Here is a 13,551-nt window from a genome sequence, read left to right on the forward strand (position 1 = left end):
TTAACTACTATTTTTTTAAAAAACAAGAAAAGCTATTAAAACCAAACCAACCAAACAAAAAAAAACCCCCAAACGGCCAAACCAGCAAACAGCAACCCCCTTACTGGAAAAAAACACCCTCTCTTCCCCAAAAGGCCCAACCAACGAGCTCCACTTCCCTAGCTACTTGCGCAAGTATCTATTGTAACGACATGGTGAAAGCAGTACAGTTTTCTGCTGTGGATGGTCTGGCAAGTTATACTAGCATAAGCAATCACTGGACTGTCCCTTTAATACTGTTTTTGAGCTCATGCTTACAGAGCAATCAGTTTAAGATGTTATTGCTGCCCCTAGCAGAAATGCCATGAAGGAACCACGAATGCTGGTTCTCTGTACATACGTGAGTGCAAACCTGCCTCCACTGCTGATGTGAGCTGGAACATAAAACACAGGGATACATGAAATGAGTGGGAATGGTGCCATGTGTTAGACTGCTGCAACAAGATTTATCAGAGCTGCTCTGTGGAGTCCTAAATTATGTCTGCACAAGGTATCTTTACACTGATACACCAGCTGTCACGTTAATTACTTTCTACTGGTATATTTTTCAGTTAAACTATTGTTCAGGCTGATGTAGTGGTATTGGTATACCATTGTGTGTGTTCAGTGGCTCAAGTTTCCTAACACTTTAAGTAAATTGGTACTTGATTCTGTGGAGAAGACTTTGCTGAACTTTGTGTTTTTGTCTTTTAAACAGAGCTGCAGCGTAACTGGGTGTAATGGTAGTTTGACTTCTATCTTGAAAGTGCATGACCATGATGGACTTTCTGCAGATGTCACAGCAGTGAAGTGTGAGCGTGTGTATGATTAAAATACCTTTGCCCCCCGCCCCTTTATCTTTTTCAGCTTTCTGAAACAAAAGTCTTCACTGCATCCTCTGTTCCAGCTGAGAATCATGTGACTCCTGGGCAAAGGTAAGCTCTTCTTCCATGTTCTCCCTATACCTTAACAACATTCTGCTTCGTGAAGCAATGTTAGCTTGCACATATGAAATTTGGAGTAAAACACAGGGCAGCCCTGGTCAGAGATTGATCACGCTAATACCAAAATTGTGAAAGCCTTGCTTGTAAATCCTTGGTTTTGTGGGTTCTTATGTTACATATTGACTACAGAAGTGAAGCCAAACTTACCAAATCCACAAGCCTAGTACTGAGCAGGCCCTGTCTTGTGCACAAACTGCTTATAGGCAGGGACAAAAGTGGGTGGGAAGAAAGGCTTTCTGCTGTTAAAAAGGAAACTGTGGCTTTGCTGTCCAGAAGATGGAAAACCTGCCCAGTAGATGCAGAAAACTGTTCAGAATGTAGTGCTTTGACAAATGTGTTAACAGAAAAGCTTGCATTGGCACAAAAGTGAATTTCCTGGTAAGCATCACAATTACTTGCCTTCACGGATGGTATAGAGTTCAGATAGAGAACTAAAAATATGGCAGTTTCTGCCTTCCTTTGCTTGCCTGTGTCTTCACCAAATGCCTGGGCGATGATGTTGTGCAATCAGTTGTCTGCATTAGCCTGAGGACCCAGGAAGGCTGATAAACATTGTCTGATTAAGACTTTGGTAGCTGGATAGCATGAGATCTGAAAACTAGGTGCCCTAGTGGTCCCAAACATCCTGAAACAGCTGTACTGCTGTACTCCAGACGGCAGCAAAATTTTAATTATAACATGGATGTGATCTGGAGGAAGCATAGTGTCAGTTGATCTACAGTTTATATTCCTTTCCTTCTTAAAGGTGGTATGCTCACATATTTATTGTTCTGATGCAAATATTCTTCTAGAGGATGTCCCTCAAATTATGTTAGAAAACATTCTAGTTCATCAGCTTAAATTCTGATGTTTTGTTTTTTGACTTCTGGGTTGTTGTGTGGTGTGCTTTTGTGGAGTGTATTTTTTTGTTTGTTTTAATTTATTTATTTTGTTTTGTTTGGTTGGGGGTTTTTGTGTAAGATTCTTGTCTGTGTGTTTTGAGTTTTTTTGGTTTGTTTTGTTTTTTGTTTGTGTTTTTGTTTGGTTTTTTGTTGTTGTTTTGTTGTGGGTGTGGTTTGTTTCTTTTTTTTTTTTTTTACTTGCCATGGGAAAGGTTACAGCATTAAGAAATCTGTGTTAACGAAAGTGGAGGCAGCTCTTCAGCCCAAGCCTGCAGTTCATTTAGGATAAACTTAGATTGGAATTTTTGGAGTGGATTTCCTTTATTATCTGAATGCTTTGCTTTTTCTTGGATAAACTTGTGCTAAACATGTGGTAGGCGTTAGTAAGCCATGCTAAATGTAAGACATGTCATGTTTCTCACCCTGCTCAGGTATGTTTGGTACAGTAATTCTGATTATGTGCCTACTATCTGAGAAATTTAGCTTTTATTTCAGCTGTTCTTGTGACTTCCTTGTCATCACATATTCACTCAATTGCTGTATGTGTGACTTTATTCTTTACTGTCCTCATACCCACTCTATAAGGAGGTAGGACTTTGATCCCTTGCTCTTTTTAAAGGGATAGCATGATGCACAGAGAATAAGGATTATTAATATACATAAAGACCTTATAGGCAGGATCCTCTTAAACATTTTGTGTCTTCGTGGCTTGTCTCCAGTTACTCAGTTATATTAATCATATAGGTTATTTTTGTGATACGTGATGTTATAAATTTGATAATGTTTGAAAAGAGTGCAAAGATAATTTGTATTCCAACTGTGGTGGAAGGTTTCAGCTAGCAGAATATTACTTTCTGGCAAAAACCTCTATTCTGCCTCTTTTTGTATGGCAGACAAGCAATATTTGAGAAGACTTAATCAGTAAAAATTCTATTGCCAGTGTGGCAGCTTTACTATTAGTGCTTTCTTCACTTTCAGTGCAGCCTAATCATCATGTTTATTCTGACCAAACTTTGCGTTTTCTTACAGCATTGATTTGGTAACGCTGCTTCAGAAGCCTGTGCCTTCTATCCAAGAGACAGAAGGCAACTCATTTGAGGTTCCTCAGCAGCAGACCTTCGGCCAAGCCCTGGTCTTCACAAATTCTCAGCACAGCACCCAGATGGCGTCAGGAACCAGCAGCTCCAGTGCTGTAAACTCTTATTCTCCTCAAAGTCTGGTAAAATCATCTTATGCTTTCTAAATATTCTTCATGAGTAAATATTTCAGGTTAAACAGCTTTCCCAATATGGATCATTTCATTAGGTCTTTCAATATTTATAAAATTCAGGTTGCGAATTTTATGATTTTTGTGTGTGTGTGAACAGAAGGAATGGAATTCAGAATTCCATTCCTTCTGTTCTCACACACACACAGAAAAATTGGAGTTTTTTGCCTGGTTTTGCTAAGTAGTTGTTTCTCACTTTACAGGAATTACTTGTATTAATTTCTGAGTAGAGGGCAGATGTGTTTTACTGCATGCTGATTTAGGATGAAATCACTTGTTTATAGTGAAGATTTCTGTGCCAGAAAAGTATGATGTGCTATTTCCAAGCACATATCTGACTGCTTTTTTTGGAAGGTTGCCTATTTCTGAGTCAGTTGTGAGAGCCTGAAATTGGGCATTTAAATTTATTCTCTGAAAATCAGCTCAACTGTTAGTAAATATATGCAATTATGAGATGCATGGATTCAAGTAAATCAACATTGTTGCAGTCACAGGGGTGGAAGTTGTATTGGTGGTGATCAGAGAGGATCTGACCATATGCTACAACTAACTGAATTTTTTATTCGTCATTTGTTGGTAGTCTAGGGGTGAAGAGGTTTTAGTTGCTACCAGATAGCAGCTGAAGGCATTGACCCTATGGTGATACTCAAATTATTTGTTAAATGCTTAACTCCACTCCTCCCTCTCTCCTTTTTTGTCTTTTGGTAGTCTGCAGTTCTTTGTTCTGGCTTTGGAGAACTCGGATCCTCTAAATTGGCAAACTCTACTGGATCACAGACCTTGGACCAGTTGAAATCTCCAGGATTGGGTCAGTTTACCTCCCAACAAAACAACAGTAGTTCTACCACCACCACTACTACAACTACCACATCATCCTGGGATCTAAAACCGCCAATTAGTCAGTCCTCAGTCCTTAGTCAGTTTGGTAAGTGGTTTGATGTAGCTTCCTCTCTCTCTCCATAAGATTTCTTAATACCAGTGACTGTTTAGAATGGCCTTAATGAAAGACTTGTCCCAAAAAATGTAATCCTAATAATAGAATTGGTTACAACATTGTAAGAATTACACTTACTTGCTGGTAATAGACTTTGAGTAAATCACAGACTAAGATTTGATTTGTTTAAGCCTTTCCATAAATGTCATTGCATCTTTAGAAGCTGTTGAGCCTTCATGTAATGACGTATTTGATTTAATGTGCTTGGACATATAAGTGGAAATCTGATGTGACTTTGTTTCTCAACAAATCCTGGAAAATACTTATTTTCCTTGTGACTGTGCTGCTTCTAGCGGAGTATAAGGTTGTACAATATCTCATTTTTTTTCCCCAAACTTCTCTCTTTTAACCATTACATGTCATTTCTTCATAATGTGCATCATGTCTCAGTGTTCTTTCCCTAGTGTGCTGACAGTTATGCAGGTTACCCTTTTTGTCCGTTCATAATTGTATGGATTTTTTTATTTAATTGAGTAAAATTAGTAGGAACAGTGAAAATAACACAAGCTTTTTTTTTGCAGTGTAATTCCTCGCAGTATTCTCACTGTGAATCTATCTCTTGTGTATAGGTATATGTTTTCAGATAGATAAGCAGCCAGTTTGGTAACACTTATCTTTTACACACAGCAATTCTGAACAAATATTTATGTACAGACAACACAAATTGGGTGGGAGTGTTGATCTGCTGGAGGGCAGGAAGGCGCTCTACAGGGGGATCTAGACCAATTGGATCGTTGGGCTGAGGCCAGTTGTATGAGGTTCAACAAGGCCAAGTGACAGGTCCTGCACTTGGGCCACAACAACCCCAGGCAGCGCTACAGGCTCGGGGAAGGGTGGCTGGAAAGCTGCCGGGTGGAAAAGGACCTCGGGGTGTTGTTGACAGCAGCTGAACATGAACCAGCATGTGCCCAGGTGGCCAAAAAGACCAACAGCATCCTGGCTTGTATCAGGAATAGTGTGGCCAGCAGGACTAGGGAAGTGATTATGCCACTGTACTGGGCGCTGGTGAGGCTGCACCTTGAATCCTGTGTGCAGTTTTGGGCTCCTCACTACAGGAAAGACATTGAGGTGTTGGAGAGAGTTCAGAGAAGGGAATTGAGCTGGTGAGGGGTCTGGAGCACAAGTGTGATGAGGAGCAGCTGAGGGAACTGGGGCTGTTCATCCTGGAGGAGGCTGAGGAGAGACCTTATGGCTGTCTACAACTACCTGAAAGGAGGTTGTAACATGGAGGGGGTTGGTCTCTTTGTCCTAAGTAGCAAGTGGTAGAATGAGAGAAAATGGCCTCCAATTGCACCAGGGGAGGTTTAGATTGGATATTAGCAAAAAAATTCTTCATTGAAAGGGTTGTCAGGCGTTGGAACAGGCTGTCCAGGGAAGTGGTGGAGTCACCATCCCTAGAGGTGTTTAAAAGATGTGTAGATGAGGCTCTTAGGGACATGGTTTAGTGCTAGAGTTAAGTTATGGTTGAACTCGGTGATCTTGAGGGTCTCTTCCAACCAAAATGATTCTATGATTGTACGATTCAATGATGTAAATTGCTTTCTAATGCACTTCACGAACTAAATAAAACAACTTTCACATTGCAAATACTGTGAATCTCTAACAGTTGTTGAACGGTGCTCTAAGCCACTGCCTGGCTTTCAGCATCTGCAAAGTATGAAAGGGGAGAAATTGGGGAAAAAACCTGTCAGTGTGCAGTGTCTCTTGAGCTCTAGCTAGATTGGCACAGTAGATTGCTTCCCATTTCTCTTGAAAACCTTCTCCTTTTTAGGGGCAGGAAATCCAAAGTCATGATACCTCTAAATTTCAACTCCAGACCCCTTGGTAGTAATCACGTTTTATCAGCACAGTTAGTTGCGGTGAAACCTTTGCAGCATTTGATTAAAATAATCCATAACAGTTTTTGCGGACTAATGCATGATAATCTTATGTGACTGTATAGATAAGTTAGTGCTCATAGTTTTGAAGAAAGCTAAATAACGTGAGCCCACATCTGTTTATTTAGAGAATATAAAATGTTGGCCTTATTTTTGCAGTGGTGACATTCAATGTGAAACTTACGTCTGAGAGAGACTTGCACATTATAAAATCATAGCTGTTGAGTATGTTGATTCACACAGATTCTTTCATAAATTGTAGAAGTGTGAAGAGCAGAGTTTAATGCTTTAATTTGGATATTTCTTTTTCCCAATGCTGACCAGACTTTAAATCCCAGCCTGAACCATCCCCAGTTCTGAGCCAACTGACCCAACGACAGCAGCAACAGACACAGGCAGTTCCTGTTCCTCCTCCTGGGCTGGAGTCCTTCTCCTCCCAGGTAAAACTCCGAGAGACATCACCAGTAGACACCTCTACAGCTGTTAGCAAAATGTTACAGCTCCCGGCTATCTCTATGGATAACCATGCAGTGACTGCCCATCAAACACAGCAGAAACAGATAAAACCACCGAAACGGAGGATAGCTCCAGCGTCCAAGGTGGGTAATTGAGTGGTGGCTTGTCCGAAGCATATGTAAAAACATACAAAAGTTGTATTAGAACTAGTGGGGCCAACAGGACCATGGCAGTGATCGTCTCCCTGTCATCGTCACTGGTGAGACCATACCTTGAATCCTGTGTTCAGTTTTGGACCCCAAGAAAGACATTAAAGTGCTGGAGAGAGTTCAGAGAAGGGAACGGAGCTGGTGAGGGTTCTGGAGCACAAGTCTGATGAGGAGCGACTGAGGGAACTGGACAAAAGTAGGCTGAGGGGAGACCTTATCACTGTCTACAACTACCTGAAAGGAGGTTGTAGCATGGAGGGGGTTGGTCTGTTCTCTCAAATAACAAGTAATAGGGCAAGAGGAAATGGTCTCAAGCTGCACCAGGGGAGGTTTAAATTGGATATTTGGAAACATTGCTTCACTGAAAGGGTTGTCAGACATTGGAACAGGCTGCCCAGGGAAGTGGTGGAGTCACTATCCCTGGAGGAGTTTAGAAGACTTGTAGATGTGGTGCTTAGAGACATGGTTGAGAGGTGGACTTGTCAGTGTTAGGTTAATGGTTGGACTTGATGATCTTGAGAGTCATTTGCAGCCTAAATGATTCTATAATTCTATTCTATATATAAGTTACTAGGGAGAAGAAGAGCATGGACTAGGGTCTATTTCTTGTTTATAGAGCAGGAAATTCTAAGCTGGATTATTTTTAGGTGCAAAATCCAGTGATGTGTCTTTTCCAAGCACGTATCTCATTGCTTTGTGTGGAAAATGACTGTTGCTGAGTGATTTTTGGATTGACTTAGTAGCTACAGGATGAATGTTGGCTGAAGGGGAATGGACACTTTGATACTGTAGAATGGCTTACTCTTTCAGCTGCAGATCAGGGCACAGAATCAATTAATTTGACAAGAATGTAGTTAATTTATAGGATGTGAAGTGGGGGATTGTCACAAATATAGTTAGCAGGGAAGGTTGAGGCAGTAACTGAAGAAGCCTGTAGTTAAGGAAGGAGCGGGTGTCAGTTATTGATGTCTTTAATGCAGGTAGTGTGTGCAAAGGAATTATGTGGGTTTTTTTTTTTCCTCCTTTAAGATTCCTGCGTCTGCAGTGGAGATGCCTGGATCAGCAGATGTGACAGGGTTAAATGTTCAGTTTGGAGCACTGGAGTTTGGATCAGAGCCTACACTCCCAGAGTTTGGATCAACTTCAAGCAGTGAGAGTAACAGCCAGGCGACCAACAATAACTTGTACTCAAAATCTGTAAAGTATGTGTGAGTTCCCCTTGTGCATTCTTCCATATCTTCTCTAGAGGGTCAGGTTTGTGCCAGAAGCATCAAGGCAGTTATCATGTAGTGAGAGGGGAAAATGAGACGACTTGTAAAGCAAAATGTTCTCTGTGGATGGCAAATTAAAGGAGAAAAAGTCTCCATGGATGGGTCAATGTGAGGCTGGAGATTACTTGAATGAGAATGATCTTATAATGACCTATTCTTTATAGAACTGCTTTTTCCTGTTTAATTGTCCTGATTTTCAAATTTGTTGGAGGGTTTTCTCTTCACAACCTGAATTTTTGTGCTTTTGATCTAGTAGAGACAACCTTTGTACCATATATGTGTGTCAGTAGATTGGCACCAGATCACAGATCTGATGGGCCCATGGGATGAGAAAAGAAGCCAGGCTTTCAGTATGCAGAAGCTCATACTGCGATGCTAAAATAACCACTGATAAATGCCGGTGTACAAGTAACCCACTTGTTTTCTTTCTTATTCATTCAAAAATTGGCTTTAGTAAAAAGCTTCCTGGTGTTAAGTCTGAAATACTAGTAAAAATGAATTTTCACATTCATTTTAGGTTCTATAAATTATTTAAGCTGTTTTGAAGGTAAAACACTCCTGCATGTTTTGAAGTATTTTTTCGTTTTTGCATAGTCTGTTGTATTAGACTGCTACAGTGACATTAGAGTTCAATTGTAAAAAGAGAATGGTTGTTTTTTATCATATACCAGACTTTATGGATCTAGTTGTTTAAAAAAATGTGAGATTCTGGTCATTAATTTATCCTTTGAGAAGGTGGAAATAACATGACTGAAAAGTTATGATTGGGCTGGCAGGAGGAAGGTGAATGGTGCTTAGTGCAGCTGATGATTTTGAAGCAGCGATTACTGGGGACAAAAGCAAAATTACGTATATATAGGCATAGAAAAATATCTCTATAAAGATATATAGATATTTGAGATAACTATATAGGAGCTGATATTTTCATGAAGGTGTTCAAGATGTCATTTATGAAGGTGATAAGCAGTTTTTACTTTTTTCCAGTGATCCTTTGAATACCTCTTTGCCAATATCTAATACAGTACAGGAGTCCACCTACACAACCTCTGCCATCACCTCTTCCAGCCTGACCTGCTCATCCCAGAGCACTAGCCCAGTAACAACAACTTCCTCCTATGAGCAGCCTTCTGTGCATAGTAGGATAGCATACCAAAGCTCCATGGCTCCATCTGAATCAACCCCTGTTGCAGTTACGGTGAGTGAATTTCAGAAATAAGACCTTGAAAGGGGTGAAATATTCATGTTAGACTTGTGTTACCCTGCTATACTAATACTTTTAACTAAGTGAAGTGATATTTTTTTATTCCCAGGCCCATCCTGTTATTTATTTTTACTTTTCCTATTCTGTAGCCACTTCTGGCCATACTGTATTTTGAATACAAAAGCCTCTGATTTTATGGGTTTTGACATCTTAAACTGTTGTTTGACCTTTTTCTTAGTAACACTTAACATTGTACTTGAATTTCCTTCCCTGAAGCTTAGCTTTTTCTAAAAGAACTATATATATATGTATGTAAATATTAGTCATGGTATTTTGCCATAACTTGACAGTTTTTATCCAAAGCTATATTACTTTTTAAGTTTATATGGCATTTAGCAAATGGATCTCAAACTGTTGGTGACCCCTCCAGCATTACTCTTTTGTTGGATTTAAACACCAGTGGGAACTAGTTTCATGTTTTATTTTAAAAAGTATAGGGAGAAGTCTAATCTAGGACAGAGAGGGTCTCCCTCAGGAGATTGAAAGGCACATACTTTCTTTGTATGTGGAATGTAGGTTTGTTTTAAGAGAGCTGAGTTTATTAAGTGTTTAAGGAATTTATGAAAGTTTGTAAGTTTATTTACTTCTGGCCTTTGTTATGTAATGGCTCAGTCACACTTGTCTTCTGCACTAGCTCGTATGTACTGGTGAGGATCAAGCATAGACTATCCACTTCTGTACTCCAGCATTATCCAAAAAACAACTGGTGCTTCTCAAGTCTTATCTTTCAGTGGAAAAAAATTGGCGTCTCTGTGTAACTTGGATAGTTAAAATTGTGAGTTGCATTGGATCAAAAGCACAAACATTTCCTATATGTTAATGCAATTCTTTCTTTCATATGGATGTGAACCTGAAGTTAATGTTATATGCAGTAGATGGGAAGATCTCCTGCTGATGGGTATAGTATGGGCAGCGTATGGGATTCTGTATGTTCAGGACACCTGGCACTTGAGAGAACTACTATGTGGTTTTGTTAAACACAGTAAAAGGTTTAATTTTCTGCCTTTTTTTTGTCTTTCCGTTTAGAATGAATATAGAGTTTTGCATGAAGCATGTTCAATGTGTTATTCAGTCTGAAAATTTATTGTACCTCTAAGATTCATTCATTTCTCCTTTGTTTGCAGAATGGGCACAGCGGTGTTAGAACACAGGCAACTCTTGACAGTAAGTTTACAAAGCGTGGTTGTGCAGAGGACTTTCTGATCTTTCCTTACTATTATACTTGCTGTGTATGCACCTGTAGCAGTGACATCTGTTTTAAGGTTTTGTATTGTTCCCCTGACTAATTTGTTACTGACCCATTTGAGTTTGTTTTGTGTTTGCACAGGATAAACTGCTTGCTTCTTGGCTAAAACTGAAGTATGAAAGCAGACCTATTACATCTGCAATTCTAAGCAGTCTTAGAATTAGAGAGGCAGCTTTGTAGCTGGTTTTTCTTTTTAATTTGTCTGCCAAGTATAAAGTAAGTTTTTTAAAAGTCAGAATTTAGTATTACATTTCTTACTAGTTTTCCCGGTTCTCAGTAGAGAAGCTGCAAGTAGCATTTAGCAGTAGTGAAACAGTCACGTTGTTTGACTGTTAACTCTCACTGGGTGTAGAGCCACTTGAGGCTTGTCACGCGGCCGTGGGGAATAACGGTGACTAACCTGCTCCCTCTGCCGGGAAGTTCACTGCTTTGCAGTGAAGTGAGAATTAACAGTACTGGCTCTGCTAAAAACATTACTGTTATCCTCATCTTGGCCAGTTTCTAATGTCGTCTTTTACTTGTAGTACCCCTATAGCTCTCTTCCTGGAGTTAAAATAGTTAAAGCTCTGCTGACCTTTTGTGCTGCTCTGGAAATTTTCAAGGGCAGCAGGATGAATGAACATCTCTTGGAATTCCAGTACTTCGATGTTAGGTCTGTTTTCCTCTTAAACATCTCTTCAGTTAGGAAATTATTGGGCAGCATTTTTTAAGCCTCTGAGTAGAAAGAAATTGGAGTATTCAAGCCTGTAAACAGTTTTTTGTTAGTGCCAAGTTCACTTTAAATGAGCAGGAGGAGTGTATATGCCTTAAGAGTTACCTCTTAAAAGATTGTTATATATAAAGACAGTTTTCCGAGTGGAAGACTTCCTTACTCTGGTGTACAGAACTAATAAGCAATTTATGAAATTCATTACAAGGTTTGTCTTTTTGCCAGGGAAAACCAAGATCTGAGAATTCCTGATATTTCTGTACTTATTCTGTAACAGGTTGATTAGTTCCTTTTTCTATGCCAGCTCTCTTTAGACAACACTCATTTATTTTGTGAATCCCAAGCACATGAATTGGAATGAATTTTCTTCCACGTATGTATTTTGTGCATCTATACAATGGTTTGGGTTTGAAGGGACTTTCAAAGCTCATCCAGGCCAACGTCCCTGCAATGAACAGGGACATCTTCAACTAGATCAGGTTGATCAGAGCCCCATCCAGCCTGGCCTGGGATGTCTCCAGGAATGGGACATAGACGACCTCTCTGGGCAATCTGGGCCAGTGTGTCACCACCCTCATGGTAAAAAATTTCTTTTTCATGCCTAGTTTGAATCTCCCCTGTGTTAGTTTAAAATCATAACCACTTGTCCTGTTGTAACAGACCCTGCTAAAAAGTCTGTCCCCATCTTTCTTACAGGCCCCTTTTAAGCACTAAATGGCCACAGTAAGGTCTCCCTGGAGCCTTCTCTTCTCCAGGCTGAACAACCCCAACTCTCTCAGCCTGTCCTCACAGCAGAGCTGTTCCAGCCCTCTGATCATTTCTGTGGCTCCTCTGGCCCCTCTCCAACAGGTCCATGTCTGTCCTGTGCTGAGGGCTCCAGAGCTGGACACAGGACTCCAGGTGGGGTCTCACCAGAGCAGAGCAGAGGGACAGAATCCCCTCCCTCCACCTGTTGGCCACACTGTTTTTGACACAGTCCAGGATATTATTTGGCTGGATTGCAAGTGCACATTGCTGTCTTATGTCCAACCTTTCATCCACCAGTAGCCCCAAGTCCTCCTCCACAGGGCTGCTCTCAATCCCTCATCCCCCAGCCTGTGCTGATACCGAGAGTTGTCCTGACCCAGGTGCAGGACCTTGCACTTGGCCTTCTCGAATGTCCAAACTACTTTGAAATTCTCTCGTAACTTTTGAAAGTACTGACCTTTTCCCTTCTGTATGTGCTGATCATAATCTTGTTTGTTCTTCTTTCATCTTGGCTGTTGTTGAGGTTTAATATCTCATGCTTCCTAAACCCTTAGTTCAAAGCATGGCTGGTGTTACAATTTTGACCATCCTACTTGTCTCTTGGTTTTCTTTCTCTTACGCACTCTGTTCAGGCATATTGTAAGGAGTCTTAATGAATGTGGTGATTTTGTCCCTTCTATTGAGGATATCTACTTCTAGAAGGGAAACCTGCTCTAAATGTATTAAGAGTTTTAAGTTGTTTTTACTTATTTGATCTTGCCAGGAGGTATCAGGTGATACAGTTGCTGCCTTCATAACTATGTTTGTTTGTCACTTGAATTTCTTTCCCTGTTGTCAGTTGCCCTAATTGCCAAGGCCAAGGTGTCTTGATTTCTGTTTGTATTGCACCCAATCCGGCAACCTTACTTGGGTCATTTAGTGAGGAAGCCAAACTAATAATGAACCAAATACAAAATAGCCAGTAACAAACTAGGATGAGTAACATCCAAGTGTATATCTGACTTCTGTTTGGTGACCATTCCAAAACTGTCTTAGCATGCATTGCAAGTTAGTGATGATCCACTGGGTAATGGCTCTGATGTTGTAAGGGAGCATGTTCCAGCAGAAGGCAGGGCTTCACTTTGTTTCTGTGTCTTATTGGTGGGTAAATGCCTCTAATTCTTTATATTATCATTGCAGGACAAGACGTAAGTGTAGGACCAGCTGGGTATTATGCTGGGCAGTAGAGTTGTTGAGTCTTAATACAGTTTAGTAATCCTTTGGAAAGGCACATCTGTGGTAAATGTTTTACTCCTAGTAGCCTAAAAAGTGATATTAAAGCTAAACACTTTTTGTTATCTACATCAAATAAAGGAAGTCAATATTTGATCACTCTTTAGCCATTAGAAGTGCTTAATGCTGTGCTCAATTGTGAACTTTTATTGTAGCTTCTTTTATTCTACTGCATTACACATTTGACTAGGTACTCCAAACTGATAAGCTATGTGTACCCTTGTGCTCCACTAATCTCAGTCGTGATCACCAAAGGTGCCACGTAGATTAGAATGAAGAAGCAGAGCTTCAGGTAGAAGTAGATTTGTACAGGGCCTTGGAAAGTGCTAATGACTTTTG

At 40.3% G+C, this 13,551-nt stretch overlaps 1 protein-coding gene and 1 non-coding gene across 18 annotated transcripts in view; both read left to right on the forward strand.

Moving 5' to 3' along the window:
- UBAP2 (ubiquitin associated protein 2) overlaps positions 1 to 13,551 on the forward strand; it is a 145,577-nt gene that overhangs the window by 56,178 nt on the left and 75,848 nt on the right. For 11 of the 17 annotated variants that reach the window (XM_071802808.1, XM_071802805.1, XM_065860409.2 and 8 more), the window contains 7 exons: positions 886 to 953; positions 2,933 to 3,122; positions 3,879 to 4,095; positions 6,366 to 6,640; positions 7,736 to 7,914; positions 8,962 to 9,172; positions 10,363 to 10,402. In XM_071802808.1, the coding sequence (XP_071658909.1) occupies positions 886 to 953; positions 2,933 to 3,122; positions 3,879 to 4,095; positions 6,366 to 6,640; positions 7,736 to 7,914; positions 8,962 to 9,172; positions 10,363 to 10,402 (1,180 nt within the window). The remainder of the gene's footprint in view (positions 1 to 885; positions 954 to 2,932; positions 3,123 to 3,878; positions 4,096 to 6,365; positions 6,641 to 7,735; positions 7,915 to 8,961; positions 9,173 to 10,362; positions 10,403 to 13,551) is intronic. The other 6 variants (XM_071802812.1, XM_065860413.2, XM_071802813.1 and 3 more) reach the window with 1 other exon arrangement.
- On the forward strand, positions 7,354 to 7,438 carry LOC136115588 (small nucleolar RNA SNORD121A). The gene has a single exon (XR_010653236.1). It is a non-coding gene; the product is annotated as a small nucleolar RNA SNORD121A (small nucleolar RNA).

The sequence above is a fragment of the Patagioenas fasciata genome, chromosome Z (assembly GCF_037038585.1).
Source record: "Patagioenas fasciata isolate bPatFas1 chromosome Z, bPatFas1.hap1, whole genome shotgun sequence".
In the NCBI taxonomy this organism is placed as follows: domain Eukaryota; kingdom Metazoa; phylum Chordata; class Aves; order Columbiformes; family Columbidae; genus Patagioenas; species Patagioenas fasciata.